The 26,057-nt window shown below is 40.4% G+C and overlaps 2 protein-coding genes across 4 annotated transcripts in view; one reads left to right on the plus strand and one right to left on the minus strand.

Moving 5' to 3' along the window:
• The window catches only part of ARHGAP11A (Rho GTPase activating protein 11A), a 59,297-nt gene extending 51,889 nt beyond the window's left edge, over positions 1-7,408 (minus strand). The window contains exon 1 of one of the 2 annotated variants that reach the window (XM_074824488.1): positions 7,261-7,408. The gene's annotated coding sequence lies outside the window, so the exon portion shown is untranslated. The remainder of the gene's footprint in view (positions 1-7,260) is intronic. The other variant, XM_074824489.1, reaches the window with a different exon arrangement.
• Positions 7,409-7,424: 16 nt separating this feature from the next.
• RASGRP1 (RAS guanyl releasing protein 1) overlaps positions 7,425-26,057 on the plus strand; it is a 42,772-nt gene continuing 24,139 nt past the window's right edge. For both annotated transcript variants that reach the window (XM_074824491.1, XM_074824492.1), the window contains exons 1-2: positions 7,425-7,583; positions 9,791-9,960. In XM_074824491.1, coding sequence (XP_074680592.1) covers positions 7,552-7,583; positions 9,791-9,960 — 202 coding nt within the window. In that variant the 5' untranslated portion in view covers positions 7,425-7,551. The remainder of the gene's footprint in view (positions 7,584-9,790; positions 9,961-26,057) is intronic.

Consider the following 26,057-nt stretch of genomic DNA (forward strand, 5'->3'; position numbering starts at 1 on the left):
ATGCAAAAGGAGAGTCCCTCAGCAGAGGAGGAGTATGGGCCTTGTCTATGTAGTGTGTCATGTCCATTTACATTTTCAAACTCAATCCAGTATTCAGTTCAGATCAGCACAACCTTACACTTCAGGGTGAAATCCCCTTGGAAAAGGTTCCTGCCCTGCAGATGAGATCAGAAAGGGCAGAGAAACACTACTTCCTACACACCCACATCCTGTGAAAGCGCTGTGATTACTCCTAATTTCTCCTCACCTCAACTGTCACTCCTGCTTCTTCACACAATCTCTACCACTGACTTTGTCACTGCAAAGAGCAAGGGCAAAATCATTAATACTGGCCTTGAACACTGCAGCAGCAAAATTAAATTTTGCCCACTCAGTTTGGAAATTTTGAAAAAGCTCTGTCAGAAACAAATCACATGGAAATCACGTCTACATTCCTTTCCAGATCAAAGGAGCACTGCAATTTTATCAGCTATTTGCTAAACACAAAAATTTTAAGTAATTATTACATTAAACAAAAAAAACCCCACCACTTCTGTGAGACCAACTTTCATCCTGTGATACTTTCAAAGGGACTGTTATATCCACAACAATTTATCTTTGAAACTACTTTTAAAAGGTTAAAACAATACACTTAATGTATTTCCAGTGAGTGGTGTCTTGCTTCTTGCTGCTGACCAAGAGATATCCTGTAGAGGAAGTAGCTAATCACTGTCTCCTTGGAAAATGTTTACAAAGGGACCTTTGGGATGATGTTATCTACATCCTGTTTAAGTAGCTGTTTTGTTCTTTTAAATCAGATGGTGAACCAAAAAGAAGCATTCTTAGCAGTATTGTTATGGTTTTCTTTTCTGTATCTTGAGTCTCACTGTTTCTGGACAGTAGTTATTTCAGGGGTACCAGCTGTTTTTCCCTTTATACACAGGCATTTTAAGAAAGAAGGTATCGTAGCATGGTTGGGGTTTTGAGGGAAGGAGACTCATTTTCATGTAATTCTTATCAAAACCAATTGGTAAATTGTACGTACACATAAGCATCCTGATGACCCGAATCAGAACCGTACGTTAATTCTAAAAGACCATAAAGGAAAGAAAACTATTTTGCTATGGACTACTGGAGGGAAACAGAAGTTATGATGACAATGCTCTTCGACTTAGTTGTAGTAAATAAAAGCTTTTATCTTTCCCTGATGCCAGAATTAAATGTGATTTTGGTTTTAGTGATACAGAACACAGATTTCAGTTAGCAACACCATTACCTTTCAGTGCATATTACAGTATCATAATAGCCCCACTGTGTGCTACTTCTGAAACAGCTGGACATTAACGCAAGATAGGCAGATCATCAGTGCTTACTGTATTTCAGCATTCTCCTAAACAGGAAACCATCAAAATCTTTAATCAATGGAAAGGCTGAGGTATTACTTGTAGGACTGAGCCTCAAAGCTATACAAATCAGTGTGCTTCTACTCAGAAGAATGCCACCAGCTAATAACATTTTCTGACTTACCAGACTTAATGTTTTTATATATTATCAAGATATATGTTCATTGCTCTTCTTACAATTAGCTTTAACAGACGAAACTAATTAGTTTTAGTTCACTGATATTTAAAGTCTTCCAGAGTAAAAACAACCAAAAAGTCTAACAGTTTCAGTTACACATGGCTGACAGTGCAAAACTGTTGCCAATCAGCAGCTTGCAACAGACTGATGACAACTGACTAATGACAAACTTAGGCATAGTTCTTCAAGTAAATTTTAGAGTCTTTGATGACTTTTAAGTCCTTTAGGGAGTCCAGGGTGAAAATAGAAGGAGAAATTAAGTTATTAAAAAGTATGAAATATCTATTTCCCTGGAGTGCCTCACTTCATCGTGTAAGATTTGTCTGAAAATAATTAAAAGGGAAGACCACAATTTTACTTCTACAGTCCTCTTTCCCTAGTGACTACAAGTCGTCTAACTTCTGTAACCAAAGCAGTTGAAAATGACAACTCTCATTAGTATGCCTCCTTATTTGTCCCTGCTACATATCCATACTATAATCAGAATGGAAGCAGAGGTGCTATGAAAGAAATTGTATCTTGTTTTATAGTTAAAGGCAATATTGACATCCATACACACAGTGAGATATGAATCTCCTAATTCTGGAGTACACAGTTCTTCAAGGGGCATCTCTCACGATAACGCTGTCATAACTGCAGTGGCTTAAAGACACAGTCAAGACAAGGTCTACAGGTAGAGATAATACCTTTTATTGGACCCACTAGTATAATATAGGAAAAAGTAGACAGATTTCCAGATGTTGCTGGTTTTTAAGTTTTCGACATAATTTCATACAATATTCTTGCATTCAGTTTGGGACAGAGGTCTGGATGGGTGGACCGCTAGATACCCATCTAGTTGTCCCATCAGCACATGAGCCAGCAGTGTGCCCTGACAGCACAGAAGGCCAACAGCACTCTGGGCTGTATTCACAGGCACAGAGCCAGCAGATCGAGAGAAGTGATTACACCACCTGTACTCAGCACTCTGGACTGAGTCCAGTTCTAGGCTCCCCAGTACACGAAGGACACTGACAAACTGGAGTGAGTTCACCAGAGGGCCACCGGGATTGTTGGATGGAGTGCTTGGATGGAGTGCTTGCCCTGTGAGGGGATGCTAAGGGAAGTGGGTCTTTTCAGCCTGGAGAAGAGATGGCCTCGGGGGGATGTAGTAGCAGACTGACTGGACTTCTGAGAAGGTTATTGAGAAGAAGCTAGGTTCTTCACAGCAGTTCATGGCAGGAGTATGAGGGACAACAAATAAACTGAAACAAAAAGATATTGATTAGATATAAGGAATTTATTTTTTTTTAACTATAAGAGCAGTCAAACATTGCAACAGATTGCTCAGAGAAGCTGTGCAATCTTCAGACTTCGAGGCTTTCAAGATCCAACTGGATGAAGCCCTGAGCTAGCAGGTCTAGTCCCACAGCTGGATGTGCTTTGAGCAGGAGGCTGGACCTCAGGTCCCTTCCAAACTCAGTCATTTTGTGATTCTGTGATTCTCTGCAGAAACCCTCTTCAAGTCTACCCAAAATCTTGTCTTTTTCTAACTGTGCCAGTTGGTCTTATAAAAGATACTGCCTTTACCCACAAATTATGTCTTGCCTATAATTTTCAAGACTAAAACCCACAGATGTTCCATCAAGTGGCAGCATGTTTGCACCTACATGTATCATTACTAGGACTGGAGTCATTCAATCCACCCCACAGACCTTTGGCATTTGAACTGACAAAATGACTCACAGTAGCTGTAATGATCAGCCTGAGTGTTCACTGAGAGTGGTGAGGAACCCATGGCTGGCAAACAACCTAAGAAATGCTCTGGCAAAATCCAAAATGAGTGAGATCCAGGTACTCCATGCTCTACTCTAGGTTCTGACAATTTTCCTAAGCTTTTCCTCTTTCATGAATTCTAGTCTTGTCTCTTCCACCTTGTTCAGCTCAAGGTTGACTGCTGGACATTAGAAGGTTTAGCAGAAGCAGTCTTTACAGAAGAAATGCCAGTATAGAGGTAGATTGGATAGGTAGATCTGTTAGTATAGTTACTAACTTTGTAACATGTCTTGAATATAATGTACACAAACCTATGGTCCTTAAATGTAAGGAGGCAGTGGCTGCTGGGTGCTCTCAATTCCTTCTATTCTTGCAGAAAAGCTGGAACCTCAGAGGTACTGACAACCCAAAGCACTTAAATACGATCAGTCCAGTCTTCTTCAACCTGACTTAAAGATCATGTTTAAAAAGAGGATTCACATTCTTCTTAATTTTCTATATACTCTCTCAATCCTACAGTCTTACACTTTTAGGTCCCATTCTGCAATCATGAGTATGAGTTTTATTGCCTCCCACTTATAAATGAAAGCTGTAGTTGTGCAAAAGGTCACCCTAGAACATGTACCATTGAAGGAAGATGCTTGGGATGAAGTCACAAAACCTAACACTCTTATAGGTCACATCGCTTCAGGAAGTGGAACATTCCATCCCTGGCCACTATGGCAAAGGTGCATCAACAGAAAAATAGTGGGAGAATTACCATGGTCTAATAACCTCAGTGGGATTATGAGACCAAAGCCTTCACTAACACTACAACTTTCTAAAAACAAAAATATTTGATAAATCAGTGAAAGCACCCAAAGCCTAGATCATCCTGATCAAAAGTTATGACCCAACCTTGGAAAAAGACATTAGAAATTCTCCACTAGCTGTAACAGAAATCAGCACTCAGACCAACAAAAACTGTTCTAACAGCTACAAACTTTAATTATAATAGGGAAGTACAGTTAGATGATGCCTTAAGGAGAAGAGTTATTCCTATCAGCTGATCATACAGGATAGCCACACCTTTGGCGTTATCACAGCTCAGATGAAAGAAGTTTTTTCATGTGCAACTGCTAGCAGGTTCTCACTGACGACAACTTGTTAAACCCAATGATTCTGATTACTACCTAGTTTGCATAACATATGTTGACTTTTCATACAGCGACTCTTCTTAGCCTTCCATTTGCTGTCCTTTTCAATTTTGTTAGCAAGTTTTTTTCCTTTTCTAGAATTGCGTCCTACACTAGATTGTCTGGCTTGCCTTTCTGTTGTCTACTGACCCCACCACCTAGCAGATGCTCTGTCAGCACCAAGGAACCGTCTCATTCATGATCCCACAAGGACATTGAAAAGCTTTTGGAATTAGGCTGTGATTTTACAATGATCTATGTAAAACAGATCTAAGTGAAAGTTACTGACAAAATGTGTGGTCTTGCTCTTTTGCCCTTGTTTGGTTGTGGCTGCAGTTGAGCTAATATGCGTGGGTGGTGAAATGAATTAAATAAGTGATACCGCATGGCAGAACATGCATCATTTTTAGTTGGGTTGGGTTTTTTGCCTTGATTAATTTTTGTGTGCAACTCACTATGTGGTTGTACAAGCTCCACTAATTGGCCCATTGTGAACAGCAGGAATACGGACCCGGGAAAGATGGCAAATTAAATGAGCTTAAAGTAGATATAAAAGAACAGCTTAAGAAAATTATTTTCACCCCACTTCAAGGCCAAGCTAGATTTGTGGACTCATACTAACTTGGAGGGAGAAAGGCATATCTTGTTACAACAGAACTTCAAAGATCCAGCTTCTGCTGAGGCAGTAAATTGGTCCCTTCACTTGGTTCCAATGGTAAAATCCAATTTATAAACTACTATTGTTGCAAGATCTTCCAGGAATCTAAGCACAACAGTATAAGAACGCCTGGCTGGTCCTGCTTGCTTGGGAGCAATATGGCCCATCCTAGCCAACATCATCTTGAAACTCTGTTAGTATGGCTCCTTTGGATCATAAGTTATAAATTAATCCTCTATTGATTGAAGCTCTGAGAACAGAAGAAATATCTTGCCTTTCCACAGAGCAAACCTCTGATCCTCTGAGGACACAAACCAGGCATGAATCTACTTTACAGTAGAAGACCATTTCATCTGATGAATGGCACATTCAAGGATCAGTATGTCAGACTGCTGTGTGGGCACATAAGTTAGAACCGAATTTTTGTATGAGATTGTGTGCTGTAAGGTTTACATATGGATTATTTTCTGACCACAAAGCTAGAGAGTATTATTTCTGTCAAACTGCCATTTATTTGTGTGTGTGTGTATGCATGCACATGACCTTCTCAAGTAAAATGTGTTAAAGAAAAAGCAATACTAGCTGGGTTGTACTTCTCTGAAGCAGAATTCAGCCAGGAGATTGGCTTAACAAAATAATTGCTACAGATAATATCACAGACCACCTGACCTGTGGTCTTGCATATATATTAATGTATTTGTGTTTCTTAAACCACAGTGACCTTCAAGCTCTATGTTAGGAACTAGCTTAGAAGTTATTCAGAAGAATGTGACCTACCGAACCACTGACGTGATTTCCAGGAGTATGTAGGATTTTTCCTTTTACTTGGAGATCTTCAGCAAAACAAAAGTCAGGTTTGCACAGCTCCTGTTCTGGTAATGGTTGCTACCACTGCCTCTGAGAAAATGCCAGTGAGCCATGTCCTTTGCAAAACTGATCATTTTGGAGCCCTGAAAAGAAGTGTGCCCTGGTTGGTGGCAGAGAATTACTTGCAATACCTGAACCTTACCAGTCAGTCTTAAAATTAAAGAAACAGTTTACGAAAACTGTCTGGATCTCGGTGTGAGGCACTATGCCATTATGATGCCTGAGTAATTTTTAAGAACATGAACTGTGCTCTCAAAATAAGCTGTTGAGAATGCATCAGCCGAAGGGCTCTGTGACCCAGGACTTTTGTACTGCTCTGTTGAGGCTATTTCTCAACAAAAGACCATTTGGTCCAACTGTAAATTACAGGATATGGGGTGAGTTTGCCCTTTCAGATTTTCTGCCTGGTGATGTCTCCTCAGAAGCGAAGGAGTTGTCAACATTGGGTTGGAGCACCTCTCAGAAACTCGTAATTCTGATACAAGGACTATGAAAACGACTGGGTCCCCTTTCCTTGCTCTGCGAGTAAACTGGAGGGACGGCGTAAAGTGCCAAATAAGCACAGAGGCTTTAAATTACCAATCGCCCACGGGGGTATCTCAGTCTCGTGCCCCCACCCCTGCACCGCGCAGACGCTTACTTCCACGGCGGGAACGGGGGGGGGGGGCGCAGCGTGTCCCCGCGGGCGCGGCGCGAATGACCCGGGCGCCTTCCCGCCGGCCAGGCCCCCCGGTCGGCCCCCCCCGGCTCCGTACGCGGGGTCCCCCGGCCCGGCTCCCCCCGCGGCCGGCGGCAGGTAGCAGCGGCGGCGGGGGGGGGGGAACCGCCGCCTGACACCCCGCCCCCCGCCGGCCGTTGGCGAACCAGCCAATGAGGGCGCGCGGGCTCAGGGCGCGCGTGGGTCCACCCCACCAGCAGTCACGTAACCCCGGGGCGGGGAGGACCCGGCGGCCGGTGTGTGACCGGGCGGCGTCCGGCTGCGGCTTGGCCAAGAGCTTGACAGCCCCCGGCAGCCCCCGTCCCGTCCCGGGTGCCCCGGCGGCAGCTGTCCTGGGCCACGGGCGGGCGGGCGGGTGGGTGTGCGTGCTGCTGAGGCACGCGTGAGCGCCGGCGGGTCAGCCCGCCGTGGGGAGGGGGCCTGCCCCGGCGGCAGCGCCTGCCCTGCCGAGCCCAAGTTGTGCCCTGGAGAAAGTTACAGCCGCTTGTAGAGCCGGGCGGTGTGATCAAGAGAGCGCGTTTCGGTACCTGGTAAATCCGGTGGCTTCGGAGAAGAGCAGCCCGGTAGCTCAGTACTTCCTTCTGCCGATAAGATCTTCGCTTGCGCTCGTCACGGGTGGCGGCTGCCGCCGCTGCTGCCCCGCTTGAATCGGTTCCAGACTCCTCCCGAGGCGAGACGGGGAGCGGGAGAGCGGCGGGGCGGGAGGCGGCGATGCGCGGGCCTGTGCCGCTGCCCCCGGCCTCCTCCGCCCCGCGTAGCCCCGCGCCCTGCGCTGCCGGCAGAGCCGGCCGGGCGGCGGAGCCGCGGCTGGCACCGACATGGGAACCTTAGGGAAGCGCAGAGAAAACCAGTGAGTTCGCCGTGGCCGTTTGATTCTCCCGCTCCCGGCGGCGGCGGGGCGGGCGGTGGGTCGCGGGGTCACAGGCCACCGCGCCCGAGGGTGTGAGGTGCCGGCCCGGGGCGGCGGGGAGGGGTGCACGGCGCTGCCGGCCCTCTGCCCCCCGCCCCGGCCGGGCTGGCGGGGGCTTCCGTGGGGCGCAGTAGTCCGGGCGGCTGGGGCACCGCGGGGGCCGGCCGAAGCCCTGCCGGGTGGGGAGGGGGAAAGAAGCGCGGGAGGGTGTAGGGGGAGGATTTTATTTCAGCCTTTTGAGTGCAAGTGCGCGCCGGGCAGCTCGGCCAGCGCCGGCTAGGACGAGCCTCAACGTTACGGTCCCAGCGTGGCGGCTCCGGTTACCTGCGGCACCGCCGGCAGTGCGCGGTGGGGGGGCGCCGGGCCAGGAGCGGCGGCCGGGCCGGGGGCACGGCTGTCCCCTCCGCTCCCCGCCGGGCCGCGGGCGGCGCTTCGGGAGCCGCGATCATTTGCTTGTGGTCTTTTCCCCGCCGCCGAATAGCATGCGGTGGAAACGCGGGGGGTTCCTGGGCCCCCCCACCCAGCACAGCTTTAATCTCTTTTTCATGTCAAGTAACTGCTGCAAGGGAATCGGTTCTAATGAATGATTAGTTTCAGACGTGTCACCGGCGGAGTTTTGCCTGTTCGGCGTTGCCAAGTCGGCCGTCGTGCTATTGTAAACTTTTTTGGGGGTGTGGACACTTTGGCTCTTCTACGCTCTGTTGCCAAGACCTAAAATACCTTCTGCAACAACTCCTACTTTTACTACCGCATTGCTAGGACCCTCTGCCCTGTGTTGAAGAGTCACTGGAAAAAAATTAGGAGAGGGGTTTAAGCTTGTAAAAAGAAAACCCTGAAAGCTGCTCGGGCCCTTGCTCTTTTTATATGAGAACAGGAAGTCAGATCACAAAGCTAAGAGGGAAATATAGAGAAAGGGGGAAGGGAAGAAAACATTCTTTGCGTAGCCACTGTCAGTTTAACTACGGAGGCCCTGAGTGATGGTCAGTACCCCTGCAGGGTCAGGCCGGTATTTTCTGATTTTGAAACTGTGGGGGCCTGGGGTCAGTGTTGGGTTGTCAGTGACATCAAGTGCAGTTCCATGGCTTTCCCAGCATTCAGATGAGACAGAAATTTACAACGAGGTTTGACATTCACTGGGATGAGGTAGGGTCCAGTCTGTCTTCATAAGGCATGCATATTTTCAACTTCATCCAGGAGTGCCTATACAGGGATGTTTGTGTCTGCCTTCCCTATCTGTATGTAATATGGAACCTGGATAAATTTCTATGCCTTTTCTTTCCAGGACTGTCAGTTTATTAATAAAGTCTCACATAGTGTTTCAAGAAAATTTGTACAAAAGCTTAAGATAGCATCTTAAAGATGCTGGAGTCACTTGTTTAGGAAGACTCTAGAGTGTAAATTGCCCCTGAAATAAACCCAAGTTTTATTGAAACAGCAGTGGTTGTTGCCCTTTTGTGAACTGTATGGTTATACTCTCAAGTCAGATTTTGAAGTGGTTCCTGTTATTTTGGTCTTTTTTACCTTTATTATTAAAGACATTAACTTAGTCATGCATGCAATTTTAAAACAACTTAATGGGAAATAATAATATAGAACAGATGCAGATTAATCTGTTTTGGTTTTTTTCTTTTTAAATTGTGAAATCACTGAAAGTTGCACTGATATTTTGTTTACTTAATAGTGATTTTCTAAATTAAATCAATAAAGCTCATCTGGCATTTTCCAATGTGTGTAATATTTGGTTACAGTTATAATTTTTTTTCTCCTTTACTTCTGGTGGGCACACAAATATGTGGTGGTAGATTACTGCATAACAATATTCCTGTTACATAGTTTGGGGGAGTTTTATGCTTGTGCTGAAATCGTAATGTAAACCTAACTCCCCAGCAAAGAAACAAGACTTCTGGTAATCTTGACAGATCATTCAAGGAGCTCTGTAGCTGTGTGCTCTACGGTCCACATTTAGCAGGAAAAAAAAGTCACTTACTGAGCAGTCTCTTTGGTGTACGTATTAAGTGGGAGGGTTGTGGCTTTCAGCACCCTAGCTACAGGGAGTTAATTGTCCTTTAAATTTCTCCTCCTTTCCCATGCAGTGTAAGATTTACCACTCGGTCTTGTATTTACTTCACTCTTGTGCTTTCTTTTAGGCAACCTGCCCAAGCATGCAGCACTGCCCCTGAATCAGCACTTGAGCTGAAGCAGATCAGTCACTGTCCCAGCCTTTCAAATCTTACCCAGGTCACGATGGTGCCATTGGGGCACTTAGCCAAAGGGGCCACTTTGGAAGATCTTCTTGAAACCTGCATTCAGTCTTTTGGTGAGTGTCTGGAGGTTTTTAGAATCGTATTAATTTGTTTCTGTCCTGGCTATGTTTAGGTCACTTACAAGTGAGTTACATTGATTTGTTAGCATGCTGGCTAGAAAGGCATAACTGAGAAATTTCTATGCTGTAGGTGACCACATATTTTCATAGGTTTCTGGATCTGTTTATGCATATGCATATAATATATGCTAAGAGATTAGTGTGACCACTGCTTTTTTGTGAGTGAACAAGACAAGCGCCAGTCATCTATACTTCTATGTGTGATTTCTGTTGTTCCTTCAAGTACCAATTTGGTAAACTTTAGCAAGTAATCATTATATTTTGCCTGTTGCCGTAATATTCTCATAATGTGTGTAAACAACATGTTTAATATAAACATTTTGAAATGAGCAGGACTATTTTTAAGCTAGGTGAAATAACACTGGATTACTTCTTGCATTATCAGTATAGATTTTAAGTTGCTTCTCTACAGAAGAGAAAGAATCCAAACAGAAATCACGACTGTATACCTTTTTGAGCCTATTGGTTATCCATTTGTTTTTTTTACAATAAGAATTGTAATATATGGACAAGCATGACTGTTGCCTGAGCACTATATCCCTAGTTTCCTTTTCCAACTTTATCGTTAGTAAATGTGTTTATTTTTTATATTATTAAAATACATTAGTACTGAAAGCACTCAAAATGATTCCGAATAATTTTCTTTCAAGTAGTGTATCTCTTTGTTAATGCTGTGTCTTAGTGCTATGAGCTATTCCCAAAGCATATACAGCAAAGTCTTAGTTGCAGAGTAGTCCTTAGAAAAATAAATGTACTTGAACAGCCACTGAGCTCTAAAATACTTAATCTATATAGTTAAATAGTAATACATAGTGCTGATCTAGTGATGCAGCACATAAATACTGTATAAACAATGACTAATATTTCACATTCATTGGAAATGCTTTTTTTTTTTAGCTTTAATGCGCATCTGAGAAAAGTTGATGAAATGTGTAATTGTCAGTAATAAATTGTTAGGGGTTTTTTTTGGCTTCTTTTCTCCTCCATTTAATTATTGTAAAGAACATGTCCAATGAACTGCTATAAAGCCCTAATTCCTAAAGAAATGTCAACCAACATTTTTATAAGTTTTGGTTCACTAGGAGTAAGATAAAACATGTAAAAGCACATCTAAGACCTTCATACAGTTTTAATATTGTGACTGCTTGACCAATATTAATGTGTCCACATTTTTATGCAAAAAAAGTATTATAAATGTAACATCATGAAAATCTAGTAAAATGATTATGGTGATTGATTTCAGGTAGTGTAGGTCAAACCCTGAATGGGAGATTATTGTTAGCTTAATTATTTTAATGCTTTTTTAATGCTCTATGTATATCAGCATACACATGCTTAGGTGTTCTCGGATTCCTGGGCATCCATATATTATAAGGACTAAGCTGACAAAGAAAAGCAAGTGTACCTGTCCAGTTCAGCTATATATGCATGTGAATCTTTCTAAAGGATTTCATACTTCAGTTAGAAATTTACCACAGTCCACTAAATAGGGTTTTTTGAACCTTGACAAGTGGTGCGTAGGTCTAGCAAAGTGAATTGTAGGGCATCTGCAAACATAATCTTAAACTCACTAAGGACTGTTAGAATTATGACGTATGCTGCAGAAGTTCAGACTCCTCATTGGGCAATTCATAGTAGTGTCTGTATTTGTACATCTTCTATGACATTATGCATGTTCTTAAGCTATACTGGAATTTCCCAGTAGGGTATTTACATAAATTGTAAAGTGCAACTGTTACAATTATAGATATAACCCACATAACAAATTTCCTTAAAGAAGGTTCTTGTAGCTACCAACAAAAACACTGTGCAAAATTCATTCACATTATTGTGCCAATAAAGGAAGAGATGGAAAAAACTTTTAATTTGGGAGTCTGAGGAGGGTTAGCGATAGGGAGAAAAATGATGGGAAAAAAAGCATAGTTGCTGAATGATTACAAGTAAACTGAGTGATTCAGCAAGTTTCTTCCCATGCATAGTACTAAAGTAAAGCTGTTACCCTGTACTCTAATAGTTCTGTTTAGACTGAGGTTATACCTTCAGTCTGAGATATTCTGACTTATAATATTTTGTATATTATTCTAGAAATTCATTATTGTGACCTGAGAAAGTTTTATTTCAATATTAAAAATACAGAAACCCCCAAGGCATAAGCACAGATTTCCTTTGTATATTTTAAGTTTACTTTCTGGAGAAAGCACTTGATTCGTTTGCTGTCTAGGGTTAAGGAGAACAATAGGCAGTAGATAGAGATGATGATCTGTCACATTTCAGAATATATATTGCATCATGTTAATTGTATACTGCACTTACTATGTGTACAATTACAAATACAATTCCTATGTAAAGTATGTTCCTGGACTCAATTATACAAGTTCAGAAAAAGCAAATCATTTGTAAGAGAGGCTGCTGTCAACAATGGTGTGTAAGGGAAGGTTGGCAGCCTTTTGCCATATATGCAGAGAATTATCACAAGAAGGTCTAACCAAGAAGGTATTAAGAATTAATACACACAGCTGTGAAGAACACCAATATAAGTTATTTATCTTACAGTATGGATAAGGGGGGAAAAAAATGAGAAAGGGGGATATGCTAATTGAAGAGTGAGAAGACTGAGCTTTGCCACTGTTGTAAATGGATTCCAGGATGTTTTGTGGAAAGACAAGTTTTGTCCAGAGAGCCAAGTTAATCCAAAACCTGTGTTATGGAGACAAGGTGGAAAGATTTGGATCTTGGAGTTAGTGATATTGTCTGTGGGTCTACAACAGTACTGGGTAGAAGATGATGCTAAAATGTGGACAGAATAGTGTGAATCACAATGGTGGTGTTGTACCTGCTAATTGCAAAAGTAAAGAGTTAGGAGGCCTTTTGTTTTCTTTTTTTCTTTAGAAAAGACCAAAAGCTTATTCAGTTTAATTAACTTAAACATCTACTTTGGGATGATTAGCATGTGGTCTTTCACCTCTCAAACTTGGTCTTCTGTAGCTTGAACTGGTGAATGATAGGCATGTGCTTTAGAGATAGAAACAGTGACGGTCATATGAGGTAGTGTGAAGTCATGTAGATGATCACTACAACTGAGAGATCAGTATTACACCAGTGTTTATTCAATAGCATGATGACAAGGATATGCTAAAAGTAGAGGTTTCTTCAAGTCCCATGAAAGGTTGCATCAGGATGAGTAAGATGAATCATCCTGCAAATGAACTGCCAAAAGTAAAGGCAACAGAAAAGCCAGGATGTAAGCTAGGGCAAGAGTTCAGGAAAAATAGCATGATGAGAGATTGAAGGCAGAAAGTGTTTTAGAAAGGAATATTGGTCCTGAGATTAGACTTGTAGAGACTTGAAACCGCTCTCATCAGTTTGAAGAGAAGAGATTTGGTTATATAGGACAATGATTTAAAAAATGTTCTACATGGCTTGGAAGATCGCTCAACATTCTAAGTAGCTAAGGATGCTGTTACTGCTATGATCTGGATTGACAAGAAGAGCTATAGAGCGCAAGTGAATGCGTCATGTGTGATTGCCTTAGAAAAGAAGGGGAAGTGTAGCTTATACGTGGAGCTGACAATAACTTTTAAAGATGAAAAAGTGATGGTGTGGAAAGAAAGAGAAGTTGTAACAGAGAAGTAGAGGAAAAGAGAAATGAAAGAAGCGAGGAGAGTGTGTAGAGATGAAGAGCAGGAGGTAGGGTAAAATGATTGGAAAGACGAGAAAATACAGAGGCTCTAGAAAGGTTAGGTTCAGTGAAACCTATCAGAGAGGTCAATTCTGAACAGAAAGGTCATAAAGAGAAAATTAAAGGTAGGTGTTTAATTGGCAACAAGATGGCTGAATTTGTGAGTTCAGAGAAGCAAAGAAGTAATTGATAGATCTTGGCTTGGAATATGGCAGCTTCAGGAGGGAGATAATTTATTCTGGGGAAGTGACTGTGATTCTGGAGTGGAATTGTAAGTAGGACAGTGACTTTAACCCCCTGCATCCATGTTTTTCCATTACGTAGTATATAAAATGCCTGGAAAAGAATGTACTTTTGACTGGCAGACAATTCTCCGAAAGTCAATATGACTTTGTCTCCTACTTTGTCGCTAGTTGTAAAGACACTTATTCTATCAGCTTTGTTGCTGAAACCCACAGAGTAGGGTCTAGTCTGCTGGTCCACAGCCATATTGACTATTTAATGTTGATAGTTCAGTAGAAAACTTATGCTTAGGAGCACAGCCCTACTTTTTGCTAGTTGTTCTTATACTAATCTCTGTGAGAATGCATAAGTGCATGTTAACATATATTTAGTCCAGAAAGTGTTACAGATCAGGGAGGAAGAATATACCAGCAGTGTTCACTTCACTGGATAGATATTTTAATTTGTTAATTGTATATCTGCTAACTATAGAAATGAAATAATAAGTGTTCATAATGCTTTTCAGCCTAGGCTATCCTCATGCTACTGTGAGCTTGATGTTCTGACTATGTGTTAGCAAGTCAGTTTCTATTCTAGCAGACAGTTTTCTTCTATTTGTACCTTCGCTACATGTTTGTGCTTGGCAAGAGGTCCCTCTTTCTCTCCCTTGACTCTACATTTATCTTATAATTGTACCTTTTTTAAAAATCTTGAGTAAGATTTAAATGTACTTTTTTTTTTTAAACAAATACACCTTCCAAAGATTTGATGAACTATTTTAACATACATTCAAGCTTATAGACTATATGCCCACACAAAACATATGTCTAAATTGTTTTTACAAGTGTTTAAAAACTCTGTTGCGATTGGAACAAAATGTATCTTTAGCATAGTGTCACTTTGCTATCTCCCTGCTTTGCCTGCAGTAAAGTCCTGAAATGTTACTTAGAACTACCTAACAAACAATTCCAAGAGTGCACTTGAAAGTCATAATTTATAAAAACACTTGTGTCTTCCTAAAAGCATCTGGGGGTCATTTATGAGCTGAGAAATCCCTAAGATCTGAAAATTCTAATATTATGAAGGTATTTCTGTCCTTAATCTTTCAGTGCAGTATCTTACTCATTTACCTCTTACCTTTGAGTACTGGAAGCATGTTCACTGTAGCACACAGAAGACCTATGCTTGTCCTACAATTCAGACACTTCAGTTACTGCTGGACAAAATGAGTGTGCTCAATGGAAAAAAGAAATCATCATCTCTAAATGCATGTCACCATGCAGTGTCCCTGTGTCTGCTTTCTTAAGAGAGATGTAATTAAAAGGGCTTTAGGAAAGCAACCAAAATATTTCCCACAGCATGTAGCATAATTCGGTGTGGAAGCTCAGCCACAGTTAGCTGTTTGCAGTGGAGTTAGTTCTTTATACCACTATGTCAATCTTCAATACGAAAAAAAAATAAGATTTAAACCCATGACTACTACTTTTCAAAGAAGTTAAAAATCATAACCTCAAAGATTAGCAATGTTCTTAATAGAATTTGTGTGAACCTAGTGCAATTTGGAACTTCTAGTGGTCATAATACTCTTAGACATCTAGGTCTAAGAGTAGGTTGTGGTATAAATTGTTCTGCAGTGTCTGATCAGTGCTAAACTAGCTTGTTGCCTCAATATGTGGTAAAGTGAGATGTTTGTAAACAAACCTTAGAAATCCTGGAAACCACTTCCAGACTGATCTGGATGAAATATGTGACAGAATTTTGTTAGAAATCAGAAGTCTGGCAAAGGTGCTGGTTGCCTCTTAGGTGCTAGCTGCCTAAAACTGTACAAGTTAATCACAGTTAGCATTTTCTAGAATAAAAAATAACTACATTAACTATCTAGTTCTGTGAACTGTAAGATTTTTATAGCTCACTTTTGTATCAATATCATGCAAAAATACAGGAATTCTTTGAAAGCCAGGTAAGTATTGCATCCATTTTACAAACAATGAAACAGGCAAGTTAGAGTTTACTCATCAGGAGAACCATAGCCATCTTCTCCTCTAAAATACGGAAAATTTGAAAGTCTTATCCAGTTTTTCCCCTTCTAGTTATCTCTTAACAGAAGTACATTATTCCAGTCTAGTTAAAACATACAATAACTGGTGAAACAATCACAGTTCAAGTACCAAGTTTATCTTTTTACCAGATTTACTATATACCAAATTCTAACATAGAATCCTGACTCAAAAGCAGTTACGTATTTCAAAGCATAAGCGCACCCACAGAAGACAAATTTGGTCATTTACTTTTTTCTGTTAGGTTTGCCTGAACAGTCATTCGTTTTTATCTCATGCTCCACAAACTTCCAGGGTTCCACCCCTCGCCCCTGAAGCTTAGGCTGAATGCTGAGGACTCCAGTCCCCCCAAAAGTAGTTAAAGCTTGTTCATGGTATTGTTCTGTATTAAAATGTTGTTGATCACTGTGCGTTAAGTAATCTGGATATGATTTGGTCAGATACTGTGCAGAACCTTTAGTATTGCTTGGCAACAGAAACTATGTTAATGATCAATTAATGACACTGTGGGAACAGAAGAGTCATTACTGCTCTGTAGAATGCATGACATTGTGGGAACAGAAGAGTAGTTACTGCTCTGGAGAATACAAAGTGCTGTTTAGCTAACTATTAAAGTTAATTGTGATTGTACCAAAACGAAAATAGATTTCTTTTTTAACCTGATGTCTGTGGTAAAAAATTTCCCAAAGAAAAGAAACTTCAGATATCTTTATATATATTTTAAAGTTCTATTTAGCTAATTTAACTTCAGTCTTTTCAATATAATTTTCCAAAGTCAAGAAATAAGTAATAAAAGACAATTAAGAAAACTTAGACTTCTTGCTTTATAAAGCAGTCTCGGATTTACTTATATTTACAGGGATATAACAGAAAATTCTATCTTCATACGTCTAAATATAACTTCAGATAAAACAATATATTGTATTTAGCAATGCATAAAAGCTTAGATAGCACTAGAAAATAATTCATTCTCCTGAGAATGTTGTATGAATTTAATTCTTTCTTCTCAATGTATGAAGTTGAAGCAAGAAAATCGCTTGTTCTTTAGGCTTCCCCATGCATCTTACTTTCTGTTACTCAGTTTGGTTTGCGTGTGCTTTAAGTATGAAGCCTTTCAGTGTTTTGCTGTGTATTGCCAAGTGTGAAGACATATTTTTGCATTGCTTTTTTTGAAAGTCTGTAAAAGAAGAGGCTTCCCTTTGTTACATCGCTCAGTAGATCTTTCTGTTATGCAGGACAGGCTAGAGATCAAAAGCTAAGATAACTTTCTAAACATGATACCGCTTTTTTCCGCCATTACTGAGGTAAGAAGATGCAAAGTGCAACAGCTGGCAAAAGGCGAAGATGAGAGAGTACCTGCTGGGAGCTATTAAGATTACACTTGTGTTGGAGATGACTTTAGGAATCCCTCAACACTGCAGTTTTAATACTGAAATGTATATAGAGGCCATATCTGAAAAAAAAAAAAAAAACCAGTGCCTTATGCCACCTATATTGTGATGAAAAATCATTTAGAGATATGCCATAATATCTTTCTTTTGAAATACAGAACTCCTCTGGCAGAGAACAATAGTGTGAGATGTCAAGAGCTTCTTTTCTATTTTAACCTTTACATTTTTTTTTTTTTAAGAAGATTCACTTTCAGAATACTCACTTTGGATATGGGTGAGTTGTCTTCTCCCTTCCTCCAGGAGAACTGGTTATGTTTAATGTCTATCTCCAGTATGTAGCATTACTCTTGTAAAAGTATACATAAAAAAAAAAAAGAAGTACTTGTTTAGGTTGAATAACATAGAAAATAATCAGATACCTTTATTAGAAATAATAAGAAATGCCTTGCAACAGTACTTAGGAGGCATAAGACTCTTGGTCTGTGCTAGACCAACTGATACAATGGGGCCAATAAAGCTTATACTTGGACACGTGAGAGTGTTTCTCTGATGAGAGTTTGGCATACTGCAACTAGCTCGAATCTGCAGTTGGGGAGCTGCTTCTGTATGCAGGTATTTGATAGTGCTACCTTGTGATTAAGTGTGTTTTAAGTTTGGAGTGAAGCTGCAGGACTTTTGAAACTTTGGTTCATTTGGTCTCTGGTGAACAAGAGATGTTTCAGCCTAAAGATGAACTGTTGTGGTTTAACCCTGGCCATCAGCCAAGCACAACACAGCTGTTCACTTGCTCCCCTCCTCAGTGGGATGGGGGAGAGAATTGGAAGGGTAAAAGTGAGAAAACTCGTGGGTTGAGATAAAGGCAGTTTAATAAGTTTTGAAAAAAGCACAAAGCCAACAACCAAAGCACCCAAACAGAACCAAGAAGAACATGTGATGTGAAAAACCCTGACTGTTCATCACCAGCCGACTGATGCCCAGCCAGTCCCCAAGCAACGGCAGCCCTGGCAAACTTCCACACAGTTTTTATTGCTGAGCACATGATATGGTATGGAGTATCCCTTTGGTCAGCTGGGGTCAGCTGTCCTGGCTGTGTCCCCTCCCAACTTCTTGCCCGCCCCCAGCCTACTCGCTGGTGGGGCAGTGTGAGAAGGTATGCCCCAACTGCTGGGTTAGAAGCTAGTTTGCCAGAGAGTCTGTAAACACTGATTCCAGAAATATATCTAGAAGTTAGAGCAAAAACTAGGAAGCTGAGGTATGTAAGGGAGGGAAAGCTGAAACAGTAAGTCAGAAATATTAGAGAAGAGTTGGATGCAGAGTTGGAGCATGCATCAGTAATGAAAATCAAGGCCAGGAACTGGGATCTAAGTGATCTGCAACATCTTCAAGTCCCTGAGAGGAAAGCAACTGGTGTCTGCCAGTCTGTTACAGTTTGAACCTTTGGATGGGGCTTTGTGCTTCGTTGGATCTGATGGCTGCCTGCCCCCAGATCAATCATGCAGTTAGAGAGAAGCTTACTATAAAACACTGCAGTTGTGGGATGAGTAAGTGCTAAGCATGCAGCTGGGTTCAGTGGTCAAATAGTGATACCAGCCTCAGAAGTTTCTGATTCTGTTCTGGGAGTCTCATTTGTCTTATCCATCAGTGCTTAATGCCAGCACAGCTGTGTTGCCAAGCATTACACTTGAATTATTCAAGAGTTGCCTGCAGCTCAAAAGCTGCACGTGGCTCCAGTATCATGATTTAAAGCTTTGAAAAATTCTTTAATGCCCAAATTATGTTTTGTAGGCTTTTTAGAAAAAAGACTATTTGATTAGAAAGTTCTCATCTAAATTTGCTAAAATCAATATTTTAAACATGCTGTAGAACAATGTATGGGGGGGTGTGTTAACTTTTTATCTTGTTCTGTGTACTTGATCTGAATTTCCAAGGCTAATGGAGTGCTTTCCACCCACATTTCATTTGGTTTCTCTCAAACTACATTTTAATTTCTCAAAATCATCCCATTTCCCTTGACAAGAGCTTTTATCATCTTGTTTTCACTTCAAAGACTTACCCACCCAGAGCTCTTTCTGCAAGATGTAGCTTTCCAAATACTGTTTCTTAAGAGAGGGTAATGGCTTTCCCTTGAGGTTTTTCTCCTCTAATGTTCTCTACCCTCACACAGAACAGTCTTATCCTTTTTGGATGCATATTAGACTCACTTGTGTCTTGGATATATCTGCATTGTTAATGAGTATTTGGAGGAACAGCAGTGTGTTCCCCCCACCATTTGGTAGGGAGTTTGAAGGGGGGAGGTAGACTTGGAGAAATGTCAAGTATCTAGGGTTTCTTCCAACATCTGTGTTTACTTGGCTTTTTTAGGGTTCTGTTGGTGCAGGATTGGTCACAGAGTACTATGATTCTTTCCTCTCTGGAAAATACTGATTTGTTCTCATTTTAATTTTGGAGTTTTTCCTCCTAAGACTAATTACTTGTGTAAATAAATTTATGTATGACTCAATAGTTACAAGCATGTATGGACAATGAGCCAATTTAAAAAAAAAAAAAAAAAAAAAGCTGTAGTGCAATTCCCTGACTATTTTGGTGCTGTCTGTTAAACATTATAGCATTCTTGTTGCATGAGGGGAAACACCACCATCCTGTATGGAATTAAATGTAAGCTGGAGAGCTCAAGACTCCACCTGCTTTCTGCTGCAGCTAAAATTAAAACAATTATTCTTTTACCTAATTAGGGTGTCATCTTTGTAAGGACTTTATAATTAAGTTATATCTGAAAGATACTGAGCATTTAAAATAATGATCTGAAATAAAAATTCACTAAGGACAAGTACAAAGTTCTACGCTTAGGGTAATCTGTTGTAAAAACAGTACAGTAAAGTCATTGATACGCAGCATTTCTGCAGAAAAGGATCTCAATGTGAAGATGGATTTTAAAACTGAAAATGGTTTAATGATACCGTACCACTGCATAAACTCAAAGGAGATAGACTCAAAGCATGCATAGAGGTGTGTGCTTATATTTTTTTATATATATATTTTATATAGGTACATTTACATACATAAAAACGTGTATGTATATGAAGGTATTATATACGGGACACTAAAACCAATATTCTAACTCTGATTAGTCTACTCCTCTGGAGTACTATATTCTGGTTTGCTTCATAAAGGTGCAAGCTGCAAAGGCTGCAGAAATGCACATCAAAGTTGACCAGAGATCTAGAAAACCTGGCCTCTGAGGGGAAAAAAAATGACAAATTTGCTGTTTCCTAGGTCTGAAAAGAGATGAGTGAAGCAATCCTTAAATAGAGAAAATATATTGATAAGGGAAAGAGAATGTTTTTTTCTGTCTGCTGGGGGCCAGGCATAATGGGCTTAAGCTGCCCAGGTTGCCTGAAGTCTTTGATTAGACAGTAGGGAGAAATCTCTAGTGACAGAGGTGCTTAGGTGCTGGAATAAGTCACCTTCAGAGGCTGTGAAATCATCATCGTAGAATTTTAACAACAAATTAAACTGTCTCTGAAGCATACTGACTTTGAGAAAGCTGATTCTGCACTGGAGCAGAGGAATAGAGTACATTAGCTCCTAGCCCTGATTTCTGCCATCAACTGAGCTTTCAACTGTCATTAAAAAATAAAGGCTATTTCCAACTCAAAAAGTAAACAACTTAGTTTAAGTTGAATCTGCTTGCTGACCCTCAATGATGGTGTCATAACTGATGAATAGGATGGTGGCTTCTTAAGAATCTGATTCTGACCAAAAGTGATCGATTTAATGAAGAGAGTTAAATGACTATGTCTGTTACAGGATACCAAATTCCAACGGGGCAATAATAATCTTGTAGTAAGAAGACTACTATGTGTTGCATAAGTTTTAAGCTGAAGGAGAACAGAGTGTTTTCTATTTGTGAAGGGAGGTTCCAGGAAGTATCCATAAAATACTCATGAAATATTTCATTCAATTTCGGTTCCTTCTAGCCATTCTGAGGTTATCTCATAGTACCACACCCTGCATGTGGGGCAGAGACATTGACTTCTGACTGTTTCAGTTCAGTCACTAAACCCTAGCATGTACTCCCACATGTACCTCCATATTTCATACATGTCTGTGTGTTTCATCAAGGTCTTAGAGACCTTAAGAACATTTGTAGCCCCAGTTTTCAAATTACATGCTGCTTTAATAATCCTTGCAGACATTTATAACACCATCCCAATACCATCTTCTTTAAGTCACCATAAAAAAAAAGACTTAGCAGAAATCTTGAACAATTCTGTGTAGCACATCAATTCAGTGTAGCAACCCACAACTTTCAGCTTTGCGCTTGATAAGACTGCCTGGCAACTGCTTGGTGCTTTCTTGCATTGCATTGGTTTTGGTGCTACTTTTTGATAACCATTGGAAGACTTAAGGGAGTTTACAAGAAGTTAATCATGTTTTAAGTAGCTTAGTCACTGATCACGTGTTGTCAGTGCTCTGTGATTCACTTCTGATTCATTTCAAATTGTACGCTAGGTGATAGAGTTGGAACCTGCTTATGAAATAAAGACCTCCTAGACCTAGAAAAGCTGACTTTTCTTTCTTGCAAAATTCAGTTCACTTAAGACATCCTTGGCATTCTTCCTGTTGCCTTATCATTGCACTTATGAGTGGGAAGGTCTTGGTACAACAATCTTGTCTATTGAGCATATTCTTTCTGTTAAGTATATTTACCACAGGCTTGGTGGCCATCAAGACCTGGTGAAAAGCAGGCAGTTTGCTCTTAAAGCCTTGCTTATTGACTTTTGAGTACTTTGATTCTTTCAACTATTCTAGGAACAAGTGATACTTCAGTTTTTTCTAAATCATGTTTACAAGGGAGCCACCAATTGGATCATGCAATAGAGTGGCTGATGGGCAGAATAGGATGTTCTTACCCTTGTGTGTTCTGAGTCTCTCTTTTGTAATTGTAGTTTTTAGTGGCTTTGTGCTACTACATAGATAATAAAATAATTAGCCCTAAATGTCTTTGTGCTTTCACTCATGTAGTTAAATACTGGAAAAGTATATTCAACTCTGGCTTTCTTGTTTCTTTCAGAGAATATTTATTAAAATATCTTAGTACTGTAAGGGCATTGCAGGAGGAAAAGCGTGTAACCAGTGGTTATTTGTATTTTGCTGCAATGAAACAAAGCTAAGGCTTATGCAGTATTTTGCAGCTTGCTTGAAGGTAAATTGACTAACTGAAACACACCCATTTCACTTTATTTAGTATTCACTTAGTGGTTTTTGCTTAGCAGGGTGTGTGGTTAGAAACAGGTATACAAACGGAAATGAAAATGAGTCTCAAAGTTTTAAAACAAACTGCTGGAGGCTCGAGAGAATGCTGCAGAGGCATTCAGAGACACTCTTGCAACATAGTCAGAAAAGCCCTCTTATTAGCTCCGCCATTTGCACAAAGATAGTTAACCATAACTTTTGTTACTTCCTTACATACAGCTATGTTTAGCAGGTTAGCTCTCCGAAAAGAAGTGACCTAGTGGTCAGAGATGCTAAACACCCAATGACAGTTCTGAAACTGAAACTGAGCTGGAGTCTCTTCTCACCTAAGGCCCATTTTATCCAGTGGATTACTCCATGGATTTTTTTAATTATGATTTTGTGAAATACGAATGAAAGAGGAACCAGACTCAATATTTTTATTTTTAGTAATGCTTGCTATAACATGGTCTATGCACTTGAAAAGTGCTTCCTTTTAAAATTGGGCAGGAAGATGACATTAAATATTTGATACTGCATGTGTTTGTAAAATTGTGGGCTGCTACAGTTCCATACAGGTTTGCTGTTCAGCGCTGAACCGTACTGGGAACCTTAAGATGTTTCGCTGCATAGTGTTTGTTTTGGTTTTTAAACCGTCACTAATATAATGTTTTCTTTGTGGAGGTGAGCCTTTTAGCAGGGTAAGAGAATGGATAGCACAGAACTTAGTAATGCTTTAATGTGTGCAAAATAATTGCATTTTGTAATGAATTCTATCTCTGTTGTGAGATAATTAGTTTGTATCTTGTGAAGCATAAATGCATTTTTATTATGCAAGAAAATACCATAAATGTGTTGACCTGAACTCTAATAGTAGGCAGAACATACTGGTTTTCTCTGCATCTTTGTAAAACGGAAAAGACGCCTTCTAGAGGACAGAAATTCAGTCTGGAACCTGGTACCCAGTGGTACCTGTGTTACGTCATGGTAGAGGATTTTGGAATGCACACAGAGGAGAAACTGCTAGGAGGGAGAGTTATTTGCTGTCTTTGTCAGCTGGAGACGATTTATATTGAGCACTTCTGAAAAGCTGGTGATTTAATTACAGCTGTATATACTTAATAGTATGTGTGCACATAACCATTTGGCTTCCAAGTTAAGCATATATTGAACTGCTTTTCTGATTAAACAAGAGCTGTTGGATGGAGGCTCTGGCAGAACACCAAGTTTTGTAAAATGGATGAAAATTGATACAGGCCTCTCTGCAGGCCTGAAATAATTTTACTCTTCCTGAAGACACTGGAGGAGTACAAAATGCCAAATACTAAGGGCCTTAATAAATATTGATTCCTGATGTCCCAACCTTCCTCTGCAAATTTCTCACTTCTCTGCCTGAATACTTTTGCTGTTTTGCCCTCAGTGCACCTGCTGTAATACCTAGGCAGTTTATATTCCAGAAATATTCTTTAGGTAACGAATGAAATTATGTGAGAACACAAACAAGGAATGCATAAACTTCAGTTCATGCTATCAAACTGAGAACTTTTGTAAGTCAAAAGGCAGCTCAAGAACTTTTAGTTACTTGGGGTCCATACTCTCTCGTTTATGGGGCTGTAGGACAGGCAGACTTTCCCCTTGCCCATATCACTGTAGGTAGAATTGCTCCTTACAATTTAAGTGTAACTACAGAAGGTAGATTCAGAAAATCGTGTCTCGTGTTCAGTGTTGAAGATCACCTGATGCATGAAGTTCTCATTCTGGGCTTAATAGTGCTGAGTGGGTTGCTGCATGTTCACATGGGCTCTGCCATAATTTACTGATGAGGACTTTTGTGCTTCTCTTGCCTGAGAGTCTGGCTGTAGTAAGATAGTTCAAGACTTTTTGTTGTATTACCCACACCAGGTATATGATAACCAGCACATCCTCTACTTTCAGGGCTTCAAACAGTCAACTAAAACAATAACTTTACTTGTAAACTACAGATCTAGGCCATTCTGAGTCATCTTCCTACTAAACTACATCTATTCTGTATGAAATAGAGAGAGCCCGTCTGCCAGCCTGAACTAAATTTGATAGAAAGATAGGAATCTCAGAGAATAGCTTGTGTAGAAGAGAGACATCCAGATTGGTGCCCACATTGGTGTAGGGGCAGCTGTGTGAGCCCAGCAATGGTTTGATTTGATGTCTGACCAGTCCACCTGGATTCAGCTACAGCATATATTACTTTTGTGTAGCTGATAGCTTTAAGCACGAGCGAGGAGTTATGGCATTGTTGTGTGGAAGAGAAGGAACAGACTTTCAGGGGAGAGTATAGTGATAAAGGGATGAATAGGACTATTGTGGAACGAAGAACAGAGGAGACAGATCTAGAGGAAATCAGGCTTTATTAGTGCTACTAAAGATCCAATGTATTGTTCAAAAGGGAAGTCCTGGGCTCTAGAGTTCTCTCTTTACATTTGGTACCTTCCTGTAGAAGGGCATGGAAACTCTTGCTCAGTGACTAACATGGATTATATGTTTTGCAAGTGGGCTAAGTTTAATGTTCCTTTTTGGTTTTGTGCAATTTAAAAATGTTTTTTCTTCCCCTCTAGTAATAGATGCCATTTCACATGCTGCAAATCTGCTGTTTTACCTACCTCTTCTATTTTGCCTTATTGTGCATTGCTTCTGTATGTTGTTCCTGTTATTGCTATTTTACATGATAACTACATTTATCCTCATAGAGGACAATGTATTTTAAATTATTCAAATAGGTAAATTTTCTTTTGTCTTTGAAAGTGTGTCTAATTCCAGTTCAAACTGCCTAGGTTCTCTCATGTCAGGCTGTAGAAAACCATCCTCTGTTAATATTTACAGATACTTTCACTGCTGTTTGTTACAGAAATGGAAACTTTTAAAAATGTTCTGCTACATTTGATGTCCTTGATTTTTTCTGAATACGGGAAAAAAACCCACAACACCCAGAAGATAGATGTAGTCTAAAAACCTTCTTCAAGTAAAATCCTTGTAATGCATAGTTCAAGGAAATGTGTTAGGACATTTAGGTCCACCACTGGGAGTATGCGTAGGTTAACCTCTGGGCTTCTGCATATGTTACGTCTCATTCCATGCACATCTACATATAGATCCTAACCTGTGCATGTACTTTAGTGTTATGTATGTCAGCTCTACAAAAAAGCCTCACAAACACTTTAAGAATATCGCCATTCTGTTTGATGAGTTCAGTCATGCCACTGACTGACTGGTACGGATCAGTAACTGAATTCTTTTGAGCTGCAATTCATTAATTTGTTTCAAAGGTTATATCATCTGCCTAAAGCTAAGCATTTAAGTGCATTGCTGGGCTGTGATCGTTATGTATAATTACCTAGATATTTTGAGTGCTTTTGAGACACAGCTGCTTTTTTGGCTTTTTTTTTTTTTTTTGTTATGTTCTTCCAAGTCCTG

The sequence above is a fragment of the Strix aluco genome, chromosome 4 (assembly GCF_031877795.1).
Source record: "Strix aluco isolate bStrAlu1 chromosome 4, bStrAlu1.hap1, whole genome shotgun sequence".
Lineage (NCBI taxonomy): Eukaryota > Metazoa > Chordata > Aves > Strigiformes > Strigidae > Strix > Strix aluco.